The 20950-nt window shown below is 44.9% G+C and overlaps 2 protein-coding genes across 2 annotated transcripts; both read left to right on the top strand.

The window, feature by feature from the left end:
- Positions 1–394: 394 nt before the first annotated feature.
- LOC306751760 (long-chain fatty acid transport protein 2) lies at positions 395–11193 on the top strand (the record flags this gene model as incomplete). Its single annotated transcript, XM_079235392.1, has 10 exons — positions 395–872; positions 4504–4707; positions 6324–6482; positions 6764–6888; positions 7637–7831; positions 8345–8435; positions 8546–8744; positions 10566–10663; positions 10801–10931; positions 11017–11193. 10 exons carry the CDS (start codon positions 395–397, stop codon positions 11191–11193), a joined length of 1857 nt encoding a protein of 618 aa, XP_079091518.1.
- Positions 11194–14134: 2941 nt separating this feature from the next.
- Positions 14135–20935, top strand: prrc1 (proline-rich coiled-coil 1; the record flags this gene model as incomplete). The annotated part of the gene is made up of 8 exons (XM_079235379.1): positions 14135–14225; positions 14925–15356; positions 15713–15858; positions 16293–16395; positions 16476–16639; positions 17173–17276; positions 17742–17844; positions 18590–20935. The coding sequence occupies 8 exons, from the start codon at positions 14135–14137 to the stop codon at positions 18797–18799; spliced, it is 1353 nt and encodes a 450-aa protein (XP_079091505.1). The 3' UTR covers positions 18800–20935.
- Positions 20936–20950: the final 15 nt, after the last annotated feature.

Raw genomic sequence — 20950 nt, 5'->3', positions numbered from 1 at the left:
AATGCATTCCAAGACTTTTCCATGACTTTAAACCAAATGTCCATTACAAACATTTAGTGAAGTCTGGGTGTAAACAGTAAAAAGTGAATAAATGCAGTATTTAAACTAACAATGAGAATACAAAGCATACAGTAAACCTCAAATGACACAAATGAATGAGACAATAGTTTGATTAAAAGAATACACATTCATCAAGGTTCCCACAGCAAACCCACCAGCGGGGGGCCGTCCCGGACCGGATGTTTTCTCCCGGCTGACGCGGCGCTCATTGGCTGCCGCCGCGGCCCGTGGAGCTGCATAATGAGGGGCCACAGCCCGGCCGCAGGCTTCCTGGAGCCTCGTCCTCCAGGAGCCTCGTCCTCCAGCGCGTCGGAGCGTCTCCCGTCCCGGTAGGATGTTGTCCGCGGTGCTCGGCAGCGCGCTCGCGGGGCTGCTGGCCCTGCTGCTGTTCCAGAAGCTTTCCTTCCCGTTCCTCTGGAAGGACCTCATGTTCTACTGGAAGCTCCGGAGCCACGGCGCGACGCTGCGGGCTCGCATGCAGCAGGGGATCGTCACGTACCTCGACTGTTTCTTGCACCGGGCGAAGAAGAACCCGAACAAACCCTTCATCGTCTTCGAGGAGCAGACCCTGACGTACCGGGACGTGGACCGGAGGAGCAACCGGTTCGCCAACGCGTTCCGGACGGAGGGCTCTCTGCAACAAGGAGACATTGTTGCGCTGCTGATGTCCAACGAGCCGGACTTTATGTGCGCGTGGTTGGGGCTGTGCAAACTGGGCTGCCAAGTGGCCTTCCTCAACGGCAACGTTAAAGCCAAGTCCCTGCGGCACTGCCTCCACGGCTGCGGGGCCAGGACGCTGGTTGTCGGCGCAGGTAACCCCCCCTCCCGCACGCGCTCACCGGGCACAGCTTCTATTAACACCCCACAAAAGTGGGAGTAGATGCAACACACACACACACACACTCACACACTAAGAGACCTGTTGTCAATATGATAAACACAGGACCCTAAAACCCACACATATGTCTAGCAGGGCCGGACTTAGGGCCTATAGTTAAGGTTCCCAGAATTTAAGTGGTAGGTACCCTGTTCGGGGGTTTTCTTCATATTCAAGTTCATGTGTGCAATGTATTTGAGTATACACTTTTAAAACAAATACATTAAAATATATATAAAACTTCCATACACCTTCTTAAACTTTATCCATGTATAATAAGTACTTACCTTTGGCCCTTTGGTTGCATTCACACATAGTGGTGTCAGTAGAATTATTTTGACTCAGAGAATTTCATTCAGATACATTCAAATCAAAAGGAATAATACCCCTGAAATGAAAATGTGTGTATCACTCACCCTGTCACTTTGTATTCTTGAAGAAAGCTTTGTTGTTCTCTCAAACCTCCACAGTGAACGAAGAATCTAATTACAGAGTAAAAGTCTTGTTGAAAGAAGTAAAAGTAGTAGAATGTAGGTAAATTATTATAAAGTGAATGTGGAACAATATATAGGATGTCATTGTGTAGAATTAAATATAAATACAGCAGGGGAGGAAGAAGTACTAAGAAATACCTCAAAAATGCCACTGTGTAAACATCCTACATTTAATATTTTACTTCAGTTAAAGAACTATTATCAGCAAAGTGCAGTCGATGTATCAGAAGTGAAAGTTATGATGTTTAATGATCTGGTGACTGTTATTGATGCATAAAGTGTTGGCTCAATATGGCAGACAGATGCCGAGGAAATTGTAGCATTTGGATACTTTAATCTATAACAATCTTCATCTTCTTTCAGCAGATCAAAAGTTCCATATGTAAAATATTAACTTCAAAGTAACTGTAGCATGTGTGTTCTCCCGTTCTCTCTATTTCAAAGGTAGTTTTCAGCTCAACTTCTGAGAAATATTAAATTGACTTAGTTTGCCAGGGTTGGCGTGGAGCTGTAACTTTGTTTAATTTGCTAAATGGATAGCATTAGTGTAACGCTGCGTTCACACCAAGCGTGTTGCGAATGTTACTGGTGCCTGAAAGGGGGCGTGGCTTATTTATGTGGCTTATCTCCGTAAAAACAGTTACCGTTTCTTTCATCCACCATGGAAATAACCACTAGTTCTGCTTTATACTTGTTGTGTAAACTCCACATGCGTGGGAACATCAAACTCCATGGTGTCTGGGTTCATAATATATATATATATATATATATATATATATATATATATGTGTATGTATGTATGTATGTATGTGTATATATATATTATTATCCGTAGCCACGCAAATTTTACGCCCGAGTTGAACAATTTTAACTTGTGTGAATGACGGGAATTATTTGCGGCGCGCCATTCGCCATTGGTGTGAACGCAGCATTAGTTAGTGATGAAACAATTTATTAAATTGATGAACAGAAAACCTGTTGTATAAAAACCATTTTGTCAGAACAGTTAACTGTTCCCATCAACAATTGTACAGCTCAACACCAAATGTAATAATTAAAGTAAAGGATGTCGGTCCACAGCTGATAAAGTGAGGGTCCTAAAGTAGAGAACGTATAAACCCCCTGAATGATTAGAGTGGACTTGCTCTCTGTGAGCTCCAATGACCCCATTAACCTGGCATGAGCTCCTATTCCCAGTTCCCTCACCAGTTCCCCTTCCTATTTGAATCTTTCATGAATGTGGCGATTCCAGCGGGATCAAAGGGTTATCTGGAGAGAGCGGCTGTCGCAATGTTGCTATCTGTCCTTTTATTGTATAGTAATTTCAAGTCAGGCCCCTTATGGAAGTCTCCTAACAAGAGCAATGCTATCAGTCGTGCTGATAGTTGGCGGGGAGAGAGCGAAGTTCCATGCCGTGAATTTATCGTCAATAAACACGCCCATTTGACCGAGCACGACGCTCAGGGTTGTGTTGACTCTTAGCCTCCCTCTCTGTGCCGTGGTCTGTGAATGTTCTGGGAAAGCGTTATTGTGTTGACCACAACCTCACACGATCACATCTGTGTAGTAATAATGATTCAGTCCGATGCAACGCCACAAACTGCCTCTAAAACAGAGTGGAGTAAAGTTGTGTCTGATGGACCAGCAGTGAGACCCCCTTGTGTCTGATGGACCAGCACTGAGACCCCCTTGTGTCTGGTGATGGACCAGCAGTGAGACCCCCTTGTGTCTGGTGATGGACCAGCAGTGAGACCCCCTTGTGTCTGATGGACCAGCAGTGAGACCCCCTTGTGTCTGATGGACCAGCAGTGAGACCCCCTTGTGTCTGATGGACCAGCACTGAGACCCCCTTGTGTCTGGTGATGGACCAGCAGTGAGACCCCCTTGTGTCTGGTGATGGACCAGCAGTGAGACCCCCTTGTGTCTGATGGACCAGCAGTGAGACCCCCTTGTGTCTGATGGACCAGCACTGAGACCCCCTTGTGTCTGGTGATGGACCAGCAGTGAGACCCCCTTGTGTCTGGTGATGGACCAGCAGTGAGACCCCCTTGTGTCTGACGGACCAGCAGTGAGACCCCCTTGTGTCTGGTGATGGACCAGCAGTGAGACCCCCTTGTGTCTGGTGATGGACCAGCACTGAGACCCCCTTGTGTCTGGTGATGGACCAGCACTGAGACCCCCTTGTGTCTGGTGATGGACCAGCAGTGAGACCCCCTTGTGTCTGATGGACCAGCACTGAGACCCCCTTGTGTCTGGTGATGGACCAGCACTGAGACCCCCTTGTGTCTGGTGATGGACCAGCAGTGAGACCCCCTTGTGTCTGATGGACCAGCAGTGAGACCCCCTTGTGTCTGATGGACCAGCAGTGAGACCCCCTTGTGTCTGATGGACCAGCAGTGAGACCCCCTTGTGTCTGATGGACCAGCAGTGAGACCCCCTTGTGTCTGATGGACCAGCACTGAGACCCCCTTGTGTCTGGTGATGGACCAGCAGTGAGACCCCCTTGTGTCTGGTGATGGACCAGCAGTGAGACCCCCTTGTGTCTGACGGACCAGCAGTGAGACCCCCTTGTGTCTGGTGATGGACCAGCAGTGAGACCCCCTTGTGTCTGGTGATGGACCAGCAGTGAGACCCCCTTGTGTCTGGTGATGGACCAGCACTGAGACCCCCTTGTGTCTGGTGATGGACCAGCACTGAGACCCCCTTGTGTCTGGTGATGGACCAGCACTGAGACCCCCTTGTGTCTGGTGATGGACCAGCAGTGAGACCCCCTTGTGTCTGATGGACCAGCACTGAGACCCCCTTGTGTCTGGTGATGGACCAGCAGTGAGACCCCCTTGTGTCTGATGGACCAGCACTGAGACCCCCTTGTGTCTGATGGACCAGCAGTGAGACCCCCTTGTGTCTGATGGACCAGCAGTGAGACCCCCTTGTGTCTGATGGACCAGCAGTGAGACCCCTTGTGTCTGATGGACCAGCAGTGAGACCCCCTTGTGTCTGGTGATGGACCAGCAGTGAGACCCCCTTGTGTCTGATGGACCAGCAGTGATCCCTCATGTCTGTTTCCCGTAGATCTGGTGCGCTTGGCGGAGGAGGCGCTGCCTGACCTGAAGGCGGACGCCATGGCCGTGTGGGTGGTGGATCACACGTCACCTTCGGAGGAATTCAGCACTTTACTCGATAAGGTGGATCACATGTCGGGAGAAAACCTCAGTGATCTTCCAAAAGTAGACATCATGTCAAACTTTCTCTTCATCTTTACTTCAGGCACCACAGGTATGCATGAGTGTTATTATATACATATTCATGGTCTGCATGAGTGTTATTAAATACATATTCATGGTCTGCATGAGTGTTATTATATACATATTCATGGTCTGCATGAGTGTTATTATATACATATTCATGGTCTGCATGAGTGTTATTATATACATATTCATGGTCTGCATGAGTGTTATTATATACATATTCATGGTCTGCATGAGTGTTATTATATACATATTCATGGTCTGCATGAGTGTTATTATATACATATGCATGGTCTGCATGAGTGTTATTATATACATATTCATGGTCTGCATGAGTGTTATTATATACATATTCATGGTCTGCATGAGTGTTATTATATACATATTCATGGTCTGCATGAGTGTTATTATATACATATCCATGTACTGCATGAGTGTTATTATATACATATTCATGTATGCATGAGTGTTATTATATACATATTCATGTATGCATGAGTGTTATTATATACATATTCATGTACTGCATGAGTGTTCTTATATACATATTCATGTATGCATGAGTGTTATTATATACATATTTATCGACAGAAGACCTAACCCTACACAGAGGCCTGTCACTCCAATACTCATTTAATTAAGACTATATTGATAATATAACTTATAGTGCTATTGATATACAGTATAAGACATTGGATTGGAATGTGTAAAATATGAAACCAACCACACAGCAAAGAAGTAAAATAGAGTCTTGGGCTCTGTCCCATGTTAAGTCCATATTGTAAAAATGTTCACGTCATGTCCATATATCGGGCAATAAGTCGGTAATGTCAAAATATTTGAGGTCATGTCCATAATTTGTCATAAGATAACGTAAATATCGTGACAGACCAAAATCCCAGCTTTAACTTAACTAGTAGAGCCATTCGAATTGGGGAGGACGTGCTACTTGGATCTCACAAAAGTTGACAAAATGATCTCACCACAAGGTCCAATCAGTACCATGTTCAAAAACTGAGATGAAGCAGCCGATGAGGAAGGTAATGTGCATAGAATGTGTGTGTGTATGTATATATATAATTCAAATTTCTGCAATCTCTACAACCTGTGTGATCAATATCTTCTGCAGACCCTAAAGGCCACCGGCTTGAATCAACAATAGTGAAATAATTAATAAATATTCACAAAGGCAGTAAATTGAGATTCCCTTGATAGTAGAGGCAGACGTATCAATACAAGTGGCCTCACGCTGGTCCACCACTTTGGTCCAGAAGAAAATATCTCAACAAAAATTGGATGGATTTCCATTGAAATTTGGTCCCGACAAACTCATGTTCCCTCAGGATGAAACGTAGTAACGTTGGTGATCCTCTGATGTTTGATCTGGGGCGGTCGTCACCTTTTAATTAGTTTGCTGTTTATTGCAGGTCGGCCGTACTCTGAAGAACAACTGGTATGAAATGCAGTTAGTGCTCTAAATATGATTGTGGTTGACTCCACCGAGTCTCAGAGCAGCAAAGGAATCACAAAACCACTTTAGAGGTTAATTTGTCATAGACGGCCCATCAAGACACAGCTTCAACCGCACACAGAAACACACAGCATGTGTGGCGTGTCCTCGGTGACGGCTGCCTTCTCCTCCAGGTCTCCCCAAGGCCGCCCGGGTCGGTCACATGAAAGCCATCATGAGCATGTCCTTCCTTCATATGTGTGGAGCCACATCTGATGACGTCGTCTACATCACTCTTCCTCTCTACCACATGTCCGCCTCCCTGTTGGGGATCGGAGGATGCATACACCTCGGTGAGAACACTACTTTGTGACACGGGCACAATTCCTGGAAGATTTGTTGCTTCATTTCCAGAAGGTTGTAGGCTCACAAACATACGTCCTTTTTACTGGCCTGTGAGGAATTGTCACTTCCTCCCATACCAGGAGAAAAGGCTGAAACAACAGAGGAAATGTCTCGCTCCAGCTATGAATAGTTTGTTTTGGTATTGTTCGTCCTGTAGTATGTTTGTGGCACTTTATTGTCTTGCCCTGTTTGCCCTGCCATGTCCTCTGCCTCTTCCTGTGGATCACAGGGGCGACGTGTGTGTTGAAGAAGAAGTTTTCCGCCAGTCAGTTCTGGAAGGACTGTGTGAAACACGACGTGACGGTGGTGCAGTACATCGGAGAGCTCTGCCGATACCTGTTCAACCATCCCGCGGTAAGACCGACGCAAGGGAGTCAGGGTTAAACACCGATGCTGCCTCTAGAGGCGGCCGTGCTCATTGCAGCCAATGATAATAATATTCTGATCGCACTGGGTGGTGCAAATCAGCTTTTTTAGCGTGATCAGTAGAGGTGCTGGGTGGGTCTTTTAGAGTCTGGGCAACTAAAGGTAAGGTCTGTGAGCCATCGAAGTGATTCAACTTCAGAGGACCATGAATAGACTGACATACTATCAATGGGACATACAAAACTCTCATCAAGATAGAGCAGCTCTTTCTCTGCCTTAAAGCGTCATATCAGGTGAACATATAATCATATCTTTCTAGTTGACCATTTCTTTTCCCTCTTCTCATCCCAACATATGTCACTTGTCTTCAGCATCAGTTATAGCAATAGTTAAAAAAAATACTTTTAATCCATTGATCTATTGGCACAACGGGGTGGACAGGGTGTTGGTGCCTTGGTGTTGGTGTCCATCACCAATGAATCAAAAACGTTCTGTTAATAGATGGCTTTGGACATGTTGAAAGACATTTTTTACTTTAAAATCTCCTTCCAGTTCCTGTCTTTGTGCGAACTGAAACTAAATGAATCCCAGACCACAGGACACACACAGATCATGTGTTATAAATCTTCTCATGTTTCTCTGGAATAGCCCTCACATTAGCATATTTCCCCCAAACGGTAGGACTGTTTAAAACGTGAAGCGCTGGTTCTTAACTGAAGTCTCGCCCTGCCTGCAGGTCCCCGAGGAGAAGACTCACCGCGTCCGGCTGGCGGCAGGAAGTGGCCTCCGGTCCGACGTCTGGAGGGAGTTTATCCAGCGCTTCGGGCGGATCCAGATCAGAGAGGGTTACGGCTTGACCGAGGCCAGCATCGGCTTCCTCAACTACACCGACGAGGTCGGACCGATCGGAAGGGCGAGCTACTTCAACAAGGTCAGGCATCAGACCGGGAGGGATGTTTCCTCTGGGCCTGGTCACACTGTCTTCATTAGAGAGGCAGCAGAATGTAGATGTATTGTCATATTGGAAACAATTCAACCCATTTTACTCAAACTAGGGTTAGTCCCTTACTACATGCTTTGATAACAATATATTACAGTCCCATCCAGATGTTGTTTGGGCATTAAAAGAGTTTCTTTCTGCTCTGGCATCACACAGCCTGATGAAGGATGCTGTTGGTTGTGAAGGAAGTTGACAGCTAGGAGTCATAAAACCTAAACAATGAGCTTGAAACGGGACGGCCCTGACCTGGTCAGAACTTAGGGGGAGCGCCTACTCCTTAGGCCAGCCGTGTAAGGAGGGCCCGTTTTAGAGCCCTGAGGTTTCCCTCTCAATTTGCTTTTGAATACAATTTATGGAGACAATGACGGATGTTAAAAGCCCCATTCATTCAGTTTTTCCCTGTGGCCTACACAGTCACAACTTTGGTTGTTTCTTCCTCTTCAGCTCTCGATGCCCTTTGAGCTCCTGAGATACGATCCACAAACATACGAGCCGATCCGCACCGACTCTGGGAGATGCATCCGAGCGTCCAAAGGTACGTGAATCACATGGACCTTTATGATATGAACGGCTGTAGCTCATAGCTGCACATACAGAGGAACCGCTCACGCGTCCACTGAAGCTACTTCCTGTTTCCATGCGCAGGAGAGGCCGGGGTCCTGGTCGCTCCTCTGACCGCTATGAACCAGTTCTTGGGTTACGCTGGGAACCAGGTGCAGTCTGAGAAGAAGCTGCTCAGGGGCGTGTTTAAAGCTGGGGATGTCTACTTCAACACGGGGGACCTCCTGCTCCACGACCACCGGGACTTTCTTTACTTCCGGGACCGCATCGGAGACACCTTCAGGTACCGCTATACTCTCTGCAGCATGTAGGACCTTGTACAACTTAGACCGAAGTTGTACTTTGTTTAGAAACATTTAGCCAACATCCGACACGCCGTCGACACCAAACATGCTTCAGCTGCTATCGAGGACTTCGCCAAAGCCGGCAGACTCCATCGGGGAAAACAGTGATTTTTTTTTTTCCCATGTGGAACACGGGTGTAGTGGCCATTTGTCCCGTGAATAAAAGAAGATAAATATATAATCAAAGAAAATAAATCAAAATCAAAAAGCCACTGATGCACCATAGGTTTGTAAATGACGCAGCTAAAAGAATGCAGGGTCCATGCAGGAGTCCGGTTCTGCTGATATCTATTGCAACTTAACAGAAACAAGCAAACAAACAAAAGAACAAAGAACCCCCATGCCGCCTCTCCTGAGCTGACCTGACGCTGGTAAAACATCATTGGCCTACCCAGGTGCATGCTGGTCCTGTACCCGCCTCCTCCTTTAAGTACCCCAGGTTCCCACAGCATTACCCAATTAAAAAAAACAATAACCAATCTTAAGACTAAGTAAACAACTACAAAATTAAACTATCAAAAAGAAAAAACTATCCTAATACATCAAACAAATCTAACCTAAATAAGCAAACAGCTAGAATTAAACAATATTATTTGTGAATACAAATAATAATAATACATTTCATTTTCAAACGCACTTTTCTTTCAGAAGAAACTCAGAGTCCCACAGAGACAATATATAGTAAAACAAAATTAAAACGGTTAAAACATGGTTAAAGCAACCCCTAATAAAAAAGTTTAAAAATAGACAAATTAATAGCTGACAATGAATCAACATAAGGTAAAAAAATGCCTTCCTGAATAAAAAGGTTCAGTGTCAGAGTTAAAAATAACGTATAATTTTCAATAAATAGCTGGTTATCTGCTGCGTTGAGTGTTTGGTTAGTTTGTGTTATTGTGTAGATTTAGTGTTTCAAAGGCTCAGTTCAGATTCACTGTTCAAGTGAAAAAATATTGTTTTTGTCAATGGAGTCTAGTGTCTTTAGCGAGAGCATAGATGATACGATGGCTTCAGTTTGGAAAATATCAGAAATGTATGCACACAAATGATATTGAGTGTTGAGTAAAGCAGCAGCTCCTGTGTTCTGTGAGGTAAAAGATGAAGTCAAAGTAACCCAGCAGGATATACAATGAGAACATGGTGAACCTACAGAGAGCGGTCAGCAGTCCCCTCAGCTTTCCAGAGCTTCATAGTGAGGTCAGCTCGTTGTTTAGCTGCAACTTTCCTGTTCCGGTTCCCTCTTCGCTTATTGTTATTATTGACACATTTCTCTCAGGAGTTGGTAGAGTCCAAAACAGAGAGTTTATATTGTACTTCCATCCGCCGGGTAGCTGGATGACCACATGACCCCTAATCAATGATAATGTTGCTACAGAACTGCTGGATGTGTGAATACGCAACTGGTAAAGGTCACCTGAAAAGTGATGATATGTCAACGTTCATAACTTGTTTCCTATGCCCCACACAAACGGGTTATTGCAGGTTTAACTGCATCTGTGTGTGAAGGGACCGCAAGTCCTTCCTTCCTGCTGCTGTCAGGCTGCACAACCAGCTCGCAGTAGAAAAACATTTCATAACACTTCAATCACTTTGGTCACTTTAACTAGTGCAATATAAATACTTTTTTAAATACTTTTTATTCCATCTGTATATATAATATTGCTATTGTGGATTATTTTATTCTTTACTGTTTTTACTGTTATTTATATTACTAATAAAGGACTATCTTATTTTATCTTATCTGGCCTCTTGTTCCACAGGTGGAAAGGAGAGAACGTGTCCACCACTGAGGTGTCCGAGGTTTTAGGTCTCCTTAATTTTATCCAGGAGGCCAACATCTACGGAGTCACCATCCCAGGTCTGTGTGTCTGTGTGTTCAGGTCTTTGCACACAAAGTCCCTATTTCTGTGGTTTCAGCCACCAGTGAGGTTGTATGAGGTACAACCAGCAGTGTCTTTTCCCCGTGTGTGTGTGTGTGTGTGTGTGTGTGCGCAGGACATGAAGGTCGGGCAGGTATGGCCGCTGTCGTCTTAAAGCCGGATCACAAATTAGATGGAACAAACCTCTACATCCATTTAGTAAAGGCCCTTCCTGCATACGCCTGGCCGTGGTTCCTCAGGCTGCAGGTGGGTCATGTATTCATCACCTGGCGTGTGTGTTTTTAAGCGTAAAGTAAATGTGCTCATGTGTGTCCCTGCCCCGTGTCTCTAGACCTTTCTGGACGTGACGGAGACCTTCAAGCAGCAGAAGGTGAAGCTGGTCCAGGAGGGTTTCAACCCGGAGGTCGCCAAGGACCTGCTGTATTTCTTAGACGTCTCTCAGAAGGACTACGTCCCTCTGACTGCGTGTCTGTATCACGACATTGTGTCTGGAAAGATCAAATTATAAACATTCCCCGTTCATCGCCATTTTCAAAAATCCACGATTTGATTTTTGATGTTACGGTCACAATTTTATTTTTATTTCAAACTGTCAATACTTTGGGTATTTGTTGTGTATACCTGTGTGTAGCAGAGGCTGCTAAACTGCCTACAAACTGCAGGTTATTTTTTCTCTCAACAATGTTTTTGTATTTGTTGTTTCCATAACTCCCAGGGAAGGCAACACTACTTTAGGGAAGCAGACGGGTTTTCCACTTCTGTTGTCTCTTCGTTTTGAGTCCGGAGCGCTATGCTGTTTTTTTGCTTCAAAGCGCGCAAGTAGGCAGGGATGGATGCTTTTATTTTGACCTTGTTTCTACGCCCCAAATAAACCCCACCCACTTTGTAGCCATTTGTCACTTGGAACCCTGGTTTGTGACCAGTGCCACATGAGGAGCTCCCACCTGTTTTAAAAGGCAACCCCTAAAAACAAAGCAGTTTGGAGCTGTGTCCCCCATGACAGATCTTTATAATCCTTTATTACACATTAATCTCTGCATTTTACCCGTCCTTAGTCATTTAGGCTGCAGTGAAGCGCCCGGGGAGCAGCTGGGGCTTCAGTGTCTCGCTCAAGGACACTGAGACATGCACACTATGGGAGACAGGGATCGAACCTGAACCTTGTGGTTTCAGGACGCGCTCTCTCTCTCTCTCTCTCTCTCTCTCTCTCTCTCCCCCTCTCTCCCTCTCTCCCTCTCTCCCTCCATGAGCTACAGCCGCCCAGATCACAGCCTTAAGCACACATGTAGATAACAAGTCAATCTCTTTAGTTTGTGGTTTTATGGGTAATGAAAGAGGATTTAAATGTATTTGGACCAAACCTGCAAAAGTAGATTATTCCTTAGTTACTTGGTCAGTGTGGATTTTTCAAATGGTGGCCAGAGCCTTCATGACCTCTTCAGAGAGAAGAAGGCTTTCTTAGGAACAGCGTTTTATCAGAGACGCATCTTTATTTCTAACATTTTTTCACATTGTGTCAAATGATGTCCCATAAGGGAGTGGGTTTCCCCGACTAGTGACAATGCACTCAGTGTGCAGTTGTGCTTGTGGGCAGTTGTCATATATACGTATGTATAAATGACTGTATTGAACTATACAGTCATTCGAAGTGTTGTGATGAATTCAGAAGCCTTTGTTTTCATGAATAAAAGACCTTTGCAGAGTTCCTGATTTGTCCAAAGGGATGAATGAGTTCCTGATGCAACTGTGAGGCTCACCTCAACCCAGCACTACTCACTATAACATGCACACTAATGTCTTTCTATGGGAACGGTTGAATCGTAATATCTCTGCCTATGTGTTGATAGAACAGTAAACACCGATATTGTAAACACTATATATATATAAAAGAAATTATAATATTTTCCTATGAATCCTAATTGTATCGAACATGTAGATGGATTGCTGTATGATTTTGAAATGTTGATCAAAATAAAATAAACTTCTAACTTCTTTGAATATCTCAAATTGAAGAAAAGTCTGAGAGACTAGCTGAAACATTTAAAAATGCACATTTCATAAAATAAATACTTTATGTCTGTAAAATATGAATACTTTTTATGCACATTGATGCCTTGAAGGAACACTATGTAATTTCAGCATCACACATTAAAATGAAGCCAATCTATTGCCAAGCTAATATGATTATGAATAAAAAAAAATGTATAGCTCGATATCGACTCACACACCCAAACCCACGATGGTCACGTGGCTTGGGTTTCATCACGTCTGTAAAAGGGCTGTGGCCCTTTAAGACGCTCAGGTCCGGGCGCTCCCGGTAATGGGAGGAGCCAACTGTCGAGCAGACGTGGCAACACATGACGTCATCAAAGAGGGTCGGTTGTTAGTTCATGGGAGTGCAGAGCTAGTACTGTTAGCAGGTGAGTGGCCAAGATACTTCTCCTACTCATAAATGGTTCACTGCTGCTCGCTGCTGGACAATGAGACACAAGTAACGTTACACGTCACGTATTCTCCGTCTACGTCTCCCTGCTGTGAGTTCGTACGTAACGTGTAGCGTTTGGAGGGAGCTAGCTAGCTAGCTAACGCTGAGTTCAGTTAACAGCGGTCTGATGTGGCGTCGCTTATGAACTCTGTCTGATACACGCGTCGCTTCTATTACGTCTCCGTTAGACTGTAGCAGACGAAGGGAGCGAGAAGCCGGGACAGCTTGACACATAGCTGCGAGGCAGAGACAGGTTATCCAGGGAGCGGTGGATGACGTGTTGTTCCAGTGACACCTAAAGGTGATCGGACCTCAGCTGTGTCTGCGTCTGTGTCTGCTGCACCTCATCGTTTATGAGAAGTTCTTCACAATTAAAGTTCACCCTTATTCTGACTGCACAGCGCTTACATTTTTCATTCAAGTATGTTTTTGAGTAATACTTCGTACTTTCATTATAAAAGTATCTTCTTTGTAGCTTGTATTTGAATTCATATATATTGTACATATGTTTTGTAGTAACTGTAGTATTTTATTCAAAATGTCTTCTCTTCTATAATTGTTTCTTGATTTGTGTTTGCACTTTTTAAATTGATATTACTATGTTTATATTATGCACCAATACAACAATGGAACAGTCTCCCTGACTGAACTCTTTTAAGACTGCCCTAAAAACCTTTTTACTCAGGAAGGCATTTTTTACCTTGTGTTAGTTCATTGTCAGCTATTAATTGTTTTATTATGGGTTGTTTTAACTATGTTTTAACTGTTTTAATTTGTTTTACTATATATTGGCTCTGTGGCACTCAGAGATTCTTTTGAAAGAAAAGTGCGTTAAAAATTAAATTCATTATTATTATTAGAACAAACTAAATTCCCTGCATGTGAAACCTATTTGTCAATAAACCTGATCCTGACACCGTCTGGTTGCAGCTATACTGTGGGCTGACGTGTACAAGCAGAGAAGATGATGGAAGAGAGTGGGATTGAGACGACGCCTCCTGCCAGCCCGACCCCTCTGACTGCGGCGGCGGTCAGCGCCCCGCCGATGACCATGGGTAAGACCCGGTCCATGACGCGGTGTGTGTGAGCGGGGTGCAGCTGAGGCGTGTACTATGGAGCCCGTTGGACAGAGCCAGGCTTTTGTTGCGTTAGCTGGCTCGACCCAACCTAAAGCACACAGAAATACACATGAAAATACATTTTAATGATTGAATATTATCTGTGATGAAACCCAACACACTAATTACAGGGATCTTACGGTCATGGAAAACCTGGAAAAGTCATGGAATTGTAAAATGGTTATTTCCAGGCCTGGCAAAGTCCTTGTAAAAAATGTGTTATATTCATGTGTTCATGTCGTTCATTTACGCTGAGTTTGAAATAATGAATATGCTTTTAAAAGAAAGACGCTCAAAATATAAGCAGGCATACATACAGGCATCTATATAAATGTTTATTCTTTTAATCAAACTATTGTCTCATTCATTTGTGTCATTTAAGGTTTACTGTATGCTTTGTATTCTCATTCTTAGTTTTTAAATACTACATTTACTCACTTTTTACTGTTTACACCCAGATTTCACTCAATGTTTAGTCATGGACATTTGGTTTAAAGTCATGGAAAAGTCTTGAAATCCATTGCTCAGAATGTGTATGAACCCTGAATGTAGTGGATGGACGTAAACATGGAAGGCCTGAGCTGCGTGTTGAGCTGTTGACCCATGAGAAGTCTCTGACGTTCCTTTGTGTTCCAGGTCTGTCCAGCCCTCTGTCCCACCCTGGCGGCACCATGGGTTCTCCCTCGGGCTCCAGCGCTCTCGCCCCTCTTCCCTTAGTCCCTGCGTTCAGCAGCCCCCTGGCCGCTCACCCCTCCCCCCACTTCCCGCCTCCCTCATCCCACCTCCCGCCTCCCTCCTCCCACTTCCCGCCTCCCTCCTCCCACTTCCCGCCTCCCTCCACCCTCTCCTCCCCCTTCACGAGCAGCTCTCATTTTCCTCCTTCCTCCTCCCCCGCTCTGCCTCCCCTGAACTCCTCCCTCGGACCGCCTCCCATGTCGGCCCCTCCCTCGGGCCCACCCGTGTCCACCTTCTCCATGAGTGCAGGGTATGACATCACGCGGGGTCATGCCGGTCGGACGCCACAGACTCCATTGATGCCAACGTTCTCCGGCCCGACCGCCATGCCAGGTAAGAGTGGTCTCCTTCTTCTGTTGCACATGAAGCGAGACTCCCTGTCTTACTCAGTAAATCAGTGTGTTCCAATATATTCCACTTGTCACTTACATTCCATTCACTTTATTTTAACTTTAAATTCTACTGTAGACTCAATTGTAAATATTCATGCTCCCATTTATTGCACTCTGTTTATTGTTAAATGTTCAATGTGATGCACCTCCCGCCAGGATAAATTCATTGTATGTGAAGGCATACATGGTAAAAAAATTGTCCTGATTCTGAATGTAATAATGATGTATATTTATAATACACACGGTACAATTACATTTGTTACGTGAGGGAAAATAATAGCAAATTATATTTTCCAGGTGTAGTGCCAAACCCCATGGTGCAGCAGCCAGCCATGACCGGAGGATTCAATACAGGGTCTCCCATCACCTTCCCCGAGGAGCAGGAAGACCCCAGGGTGCCTGAACACACCAACACTGGTGGAGGCATCTGGGGCTTTTTCAAGGTGTGTTTGTGTGTCAAACAGCTGCATATAGGGAAAGAAACTACAATACTATTAAAGGTATAGATAGGCAATCAAATTGCTAACAATCCCTCTCAACACGCTGCAGGCGGTCCTGTTGCACATGATCCCCGTATGATGCCATATCCTGCAGTAGTTAGTACACATGTTTTCTGATGGATAGAGCCGGAGAGAATGAAGAAGACGGTCTGTTCTTAAACTTTGGGTTCATTAGACGCATCAGAGACGCATTTATGTTAATGTGCATTTAGCTTGTTACGTAAGGAAATGTAGCTATTAGACATGATGAACTGTAGCGTGGTTGATTGTGAAACTGCGATGAATGTGAATGAATGTGTCCAAGTAGCACGACCTATGAGACGTTTCCCTGCACAGCGCTCTGACCTCTGACCTCTGACCCGTCTGCGTGTCCTCAGGGAGTAGCCGGTAACCAGGTGGTGAAGACGGTCCTGGACAAAACCAAGCACTCCGTGGAGTCCATGATCACCACTCTGGACCCCGGCATGGCGCCGTACATCAGTGAGTCGCCGCTCTCTCCTCCCGCTGCGTTCCCCAGTAGTGAAACGGGCCGATTGAACGTTTGTGTTGTCGCTCTCCAGAGTCCGGCGGGGACATCGACATGGTGGTGACCTCCGATAAGGAGGGAAGCGTGGAGGCGGTCAGAGACGCCTTCCAGGAGGTTTTTGGGATGGCCTTGGTCACCGGAGAGCCCGGTCAGTCCAACATCGCCCCGCAGCCTGTGGGCTACGCAGCCGGAGTCAAGGTCAGTCCACTGCGTCTCAACCTGCTTCTTCATACAAAGTTGTGCCTCAAAGTACCGGAGAAGGCAGAACTCTGTTTTATACAGCACCATGCTTCACCCTGCTTTGTTGTGAGCTCATTTCTACCGGCATCTCATGGCCTATGGCTTTCCAATACAGTCAGAACTGAAAAATACATAAAAATGATACCAGTGGTCATAGATTATCATCATTATCAATTAGTCTGAGGATTATTTGTTCCAAAAATAATTTTGAGAATAGTTGTAATTTTAGGAGAAAATGCTTTCTCCAGAGGCGGCTCCAAACAGGAAGAGGTGTCTCTGTGTTGGTCAGCAACAGCAAATCTTCACATTTGAGACAATTGAACCAGAAAATTGATTATCAAATTTCCATAGTTGTTGCTGATTGATATTTCTTTTGATTAACTGTCAAATAAAACTTTTTGAGGACGACAGTGTTGCATAGACGAGCCCTTGGTCGTTCTGATCCCTCGCTCCCTGATGAAGATGATGAAGATGATGATGTGTGTGTGCAGGGGGCTCAGGAGCGCATCGACAGTCTGCGTCGGGCCGGTGTGATCCACGAGAAGCAGCCAGTGGTTTCTCTGGAGAACTTCATCGCTGAGCTCTTTCCTGACAAGTAAGAAGAACACTTCTCTCTCACACACACACACACACACACACACACACACACACACACACACGCATGTCTATAATGCATTATGAACATACTGATAATGCATTAAAATGTACTTAAAGCACTAAGTTATAGTTGTAAGCACTCATAAATATCCACAATGCTTTATAACAATTATCTTAATGATTTATAACGACATAGGTTCAAGTATCATAATGCATCATAACTGCTGGTCACTCACTAGTTAATCAAGTGTGATTCTATGCACCCTATTTTGCACGGCTTTAGTGTATTTTTGTTTTGTTTACCAAAAAAAACTTGACGTGATATCGATGTCTCATTGGAAGTATCAGAGAATAGTTGTCCATCCAGCAGCTCCTCTGAAGGCTCCATGTATACAATCAGTTCAGTGGTAGAACTGATAACTAACAGACATGTTAAAGTAGCGCTTGTTGTTTGTTGCGTCAGGTGGTTTGACATCGGCTGTCTGATCCTGGAGGATCCCGGTCACAGCGTCCGCATCGAGGTCTTCACTCAGGCGACTCCTTTGGCTCTGGATCACGTCCAACAGGTGCAGATCAGCTCCTGTGTCTCATTTCAATAACCCAATGTCTCATCATAATGTGATTCCTTTTGAGGAACAATCTCAGATTCAAGTAAAAAGACATGTTTTTAGGACAAAAGTTAAAAGTTGTGAGAACAGAGTAAAGGTGCCAGCCTGCTTCTCCTAAAGTGATTGTTTGATTATTTTAAGGCCTCTTTTTTGTGTAACCCAACACTGAAAATACATTAGTCATGTTTTACTTTTTCTTATGTAATTACTACTATATTTTTTTCACTCCAGATTACAACTTTATTCTAACAACATTCAGATATTTTGACTCCCAGCTCGCTAAACCAGTGATTTTCAACTAGTGTGCCGTGGGAAAATATCCAATTTGACTTAATCTAAAATATTATTTAGTTTCCACAAATACTTTTTCATTGTTGAGCGTCTGAGCCTGCAATATAGTGGCTGGTCTAGCAATTAAATACTCTTCCATGCCAGTAGGTAGCGCCATAATTACCATACATGCTGTATTATGCTCCAATGTGTGACCTTTGTTATTTTTTTCTGGTTGAAAATGTGCTACGGCTACAAAAGAAAAGGTTGAAAAACACTGCACCAAACTAACAATGTGTCCTCTGAATGACCTGGCATCCGTTAGTGGTACCACTTGTGTTTTCAACCCGTGTAGCTGCAGCTTGCTTTACTACAAACGTTCTTCATGATCACATGACCTCCTGCAGCTCACTGTGCTCCCTCTGCTGTGCAGGCCCAGTCCCTGACCCCTCCTGACTACAGCCTGCGCTGGTCGGGCCTCATCGTCACAGTGGGCGAGGTCCTGGAGCGCAACGTGCCCAACATCAACAGAACAGACTGGCACCAGGCCGTGACGGGCATGACGCAGCGGCAGATGATCCAGAGCGCCGCCAAAGCTCTGGCTGGACTCTACAAACAGCAGCTGCCGCCCAGGACTGCGTGAGGCGGAGCGGTTCCAGTGTCGGTCCCGTACTGGGAGGACTGGGGAGACGCGGCGGAGGAATACACCAGCTGTCGGGACAGCGAGGTTCCTCGTGTCTCGCCACGCGTCCTCCATCTGTCCTGGCAGGGCAACGGCAAATGTTAACGTTCCCGCTCAGATGCTTCCTGACATTCCAAAGAGTTATGGCCGTCAATATCAAGTCAATACTCGCCTCCTCGGGCTTCAAAGAACGAACTAATCATCTCGTCACCCTCCTGAAAGATTACACCTCGTGTACATACACAACAACCTTAACGCACATTGTGGCCATGTCTAGTTTTCTTATTGTACAAAAGTCTCTATTGTAGAGATTATTACATGGACTGTGTCCCGGTTGTGTTCTATATACTATCCAACATTTTACTTCTAATTCTACTTGCTGCTTACTCGGTGAAAAGAGACCCAATCCAAAACGTGACAGACGGACCTGAACAGCAACACCGTGACCTGGAAGCTGGAGTCCTCCACTACATGCTGTACGGCCCCGATCTCACCGAGACGCGTCGCTAGAAACGCACCAACCACAAAACGCCATATTTCTATCGCTCAGCGCGTCACCTTTTTCTAGCGTTTTTGTCTGTCAGCACCGCTCGTCAACGTCACACCTGGCCCAGGCAGCCTATCACATCAAGAAGAGGCGGGCTTTAATACTTTACCTCTGCCTCCCTGTTTTGAGGCTGGTAGAGGTGGTAGGAACAGAGTGTTTTTTATTTATTTACAGTGAATTATATATATATTTCCCCCTCATACGCTCAGCGTCTGTTTAAACCATTTGTTTTTATTCACCTTCGCTCCACAGGCTCATCTGTTGTTGTACCCGACACACTTTGCCAAGAGGTGTTTGTAGTGCGTGTTGTGACGCGTCTCCGTGGGATCGGGTCCTGACACTGAACTCTATTTCGTACTAAAGTTAGCAGTGAGCTATTGTGGCACTTTGTATTCATGAAGCTGTAACAGGAAATGATACACGGTATGTGCTCTTATCCCAACACTGCTGCCAATTTACCGCTTCCAAACTTTAAAGGGTGCATATTATGAACCATGTTCTCGGTGCCTGTGAACACACATGTGGGTCTGGAGTGCCTTAAAGAGACGGGCACTAAAATCAAGCATTTCAGACCGAGGAGTGAATCCAGTTCCATTTGGACAGTGTGAAACAGAATAAAAAAGGTTAATTGAACGTTAAAGCATGTATAATGTTGTAGTAGAAATATAAGAACGAGCCTGATGTCCTCTTTAAAGAGACAGTCAAAAGGTTGCTACGGATCTAATTGTTTTCATTTCCTACTGTAAGTAACTTCTTTCTTTGTTTGAGGAAAATGTCCCTCAGCCAGGGGCCCCTTAACTTATCCTACGCGTATTGCCAATGACACATTCATGTAGTCATTGTCGCTGTGTGATCATTTGATTAAACCCAAATTGATTTGTTAATATGCCAACTGTAAAATAATGAACTAAAGGTATGTCTTTACATCTAGGTTGTCGGGGCCCTGAGGCTCGGCGCTTGTTAAAACAGACTCTATATGAAGCACTTTGCTGAAACTGGTTTGTTGTTTTGAAGCTTTTGATCTGAATGGTCTCCAGTGGAACCCAGCACCTCTTGTTGTCTGACGCCAGCGCTCCGTGCTTTACTCTGCTCCTAACAACACGCTGGAGTTACGTCTCTTTACTTAATGTAGTCCTCCTTCCAGTGCCGATCCATTTAGAATCCACCTGTAGTGTGCAGCTGGGACACAGCTAGATGGTCTGAGGGGCTAAAGGATGTTATCATGTTTTATATATATTACGTTTTAGTTTTAAACATTAATTGATTCTTGCTAGTTTTATTTCAGACTATTTGCACATCGTTCCCGTTGTTCGCCTGCTCTGGTTAGGTAACACAGTTTGAGCCCTGAGTAGTTGCAGCAGGATGATACCTGACCTGTGATTGGATAAGAAGGATTCCTTAATGTCCGTCCGGCTCCTCCAGGCGGTGTGAACTCTCAGCAGCAGAAACCCCGTTAGTGAAGTTTGAGTTGAAAGACGGTTCTTCTGTGTGTGTTGGTTCCCCTCAATGTGCCTTTTTACACAACTCCAATAAATCCCTTTTTCATGCTGCTTGGTGTCGATGCT

This window comes from Taurulus bubalis, assembly GCF_910589615.1.
Source record: "Taurulus bubalis genome assembly, chromosome: 19".
NCBI lineage: Eukaryota > Metazoa > Chordata > Actinopteri > Perciformes > Cottidae > Taurulus > Taurulus bubalis.
The sequence above is the reverse complement of the archived record's forward strand: the minus strand, read 5'-3'. Positions and strand labels throughout refer to the sequence as shown.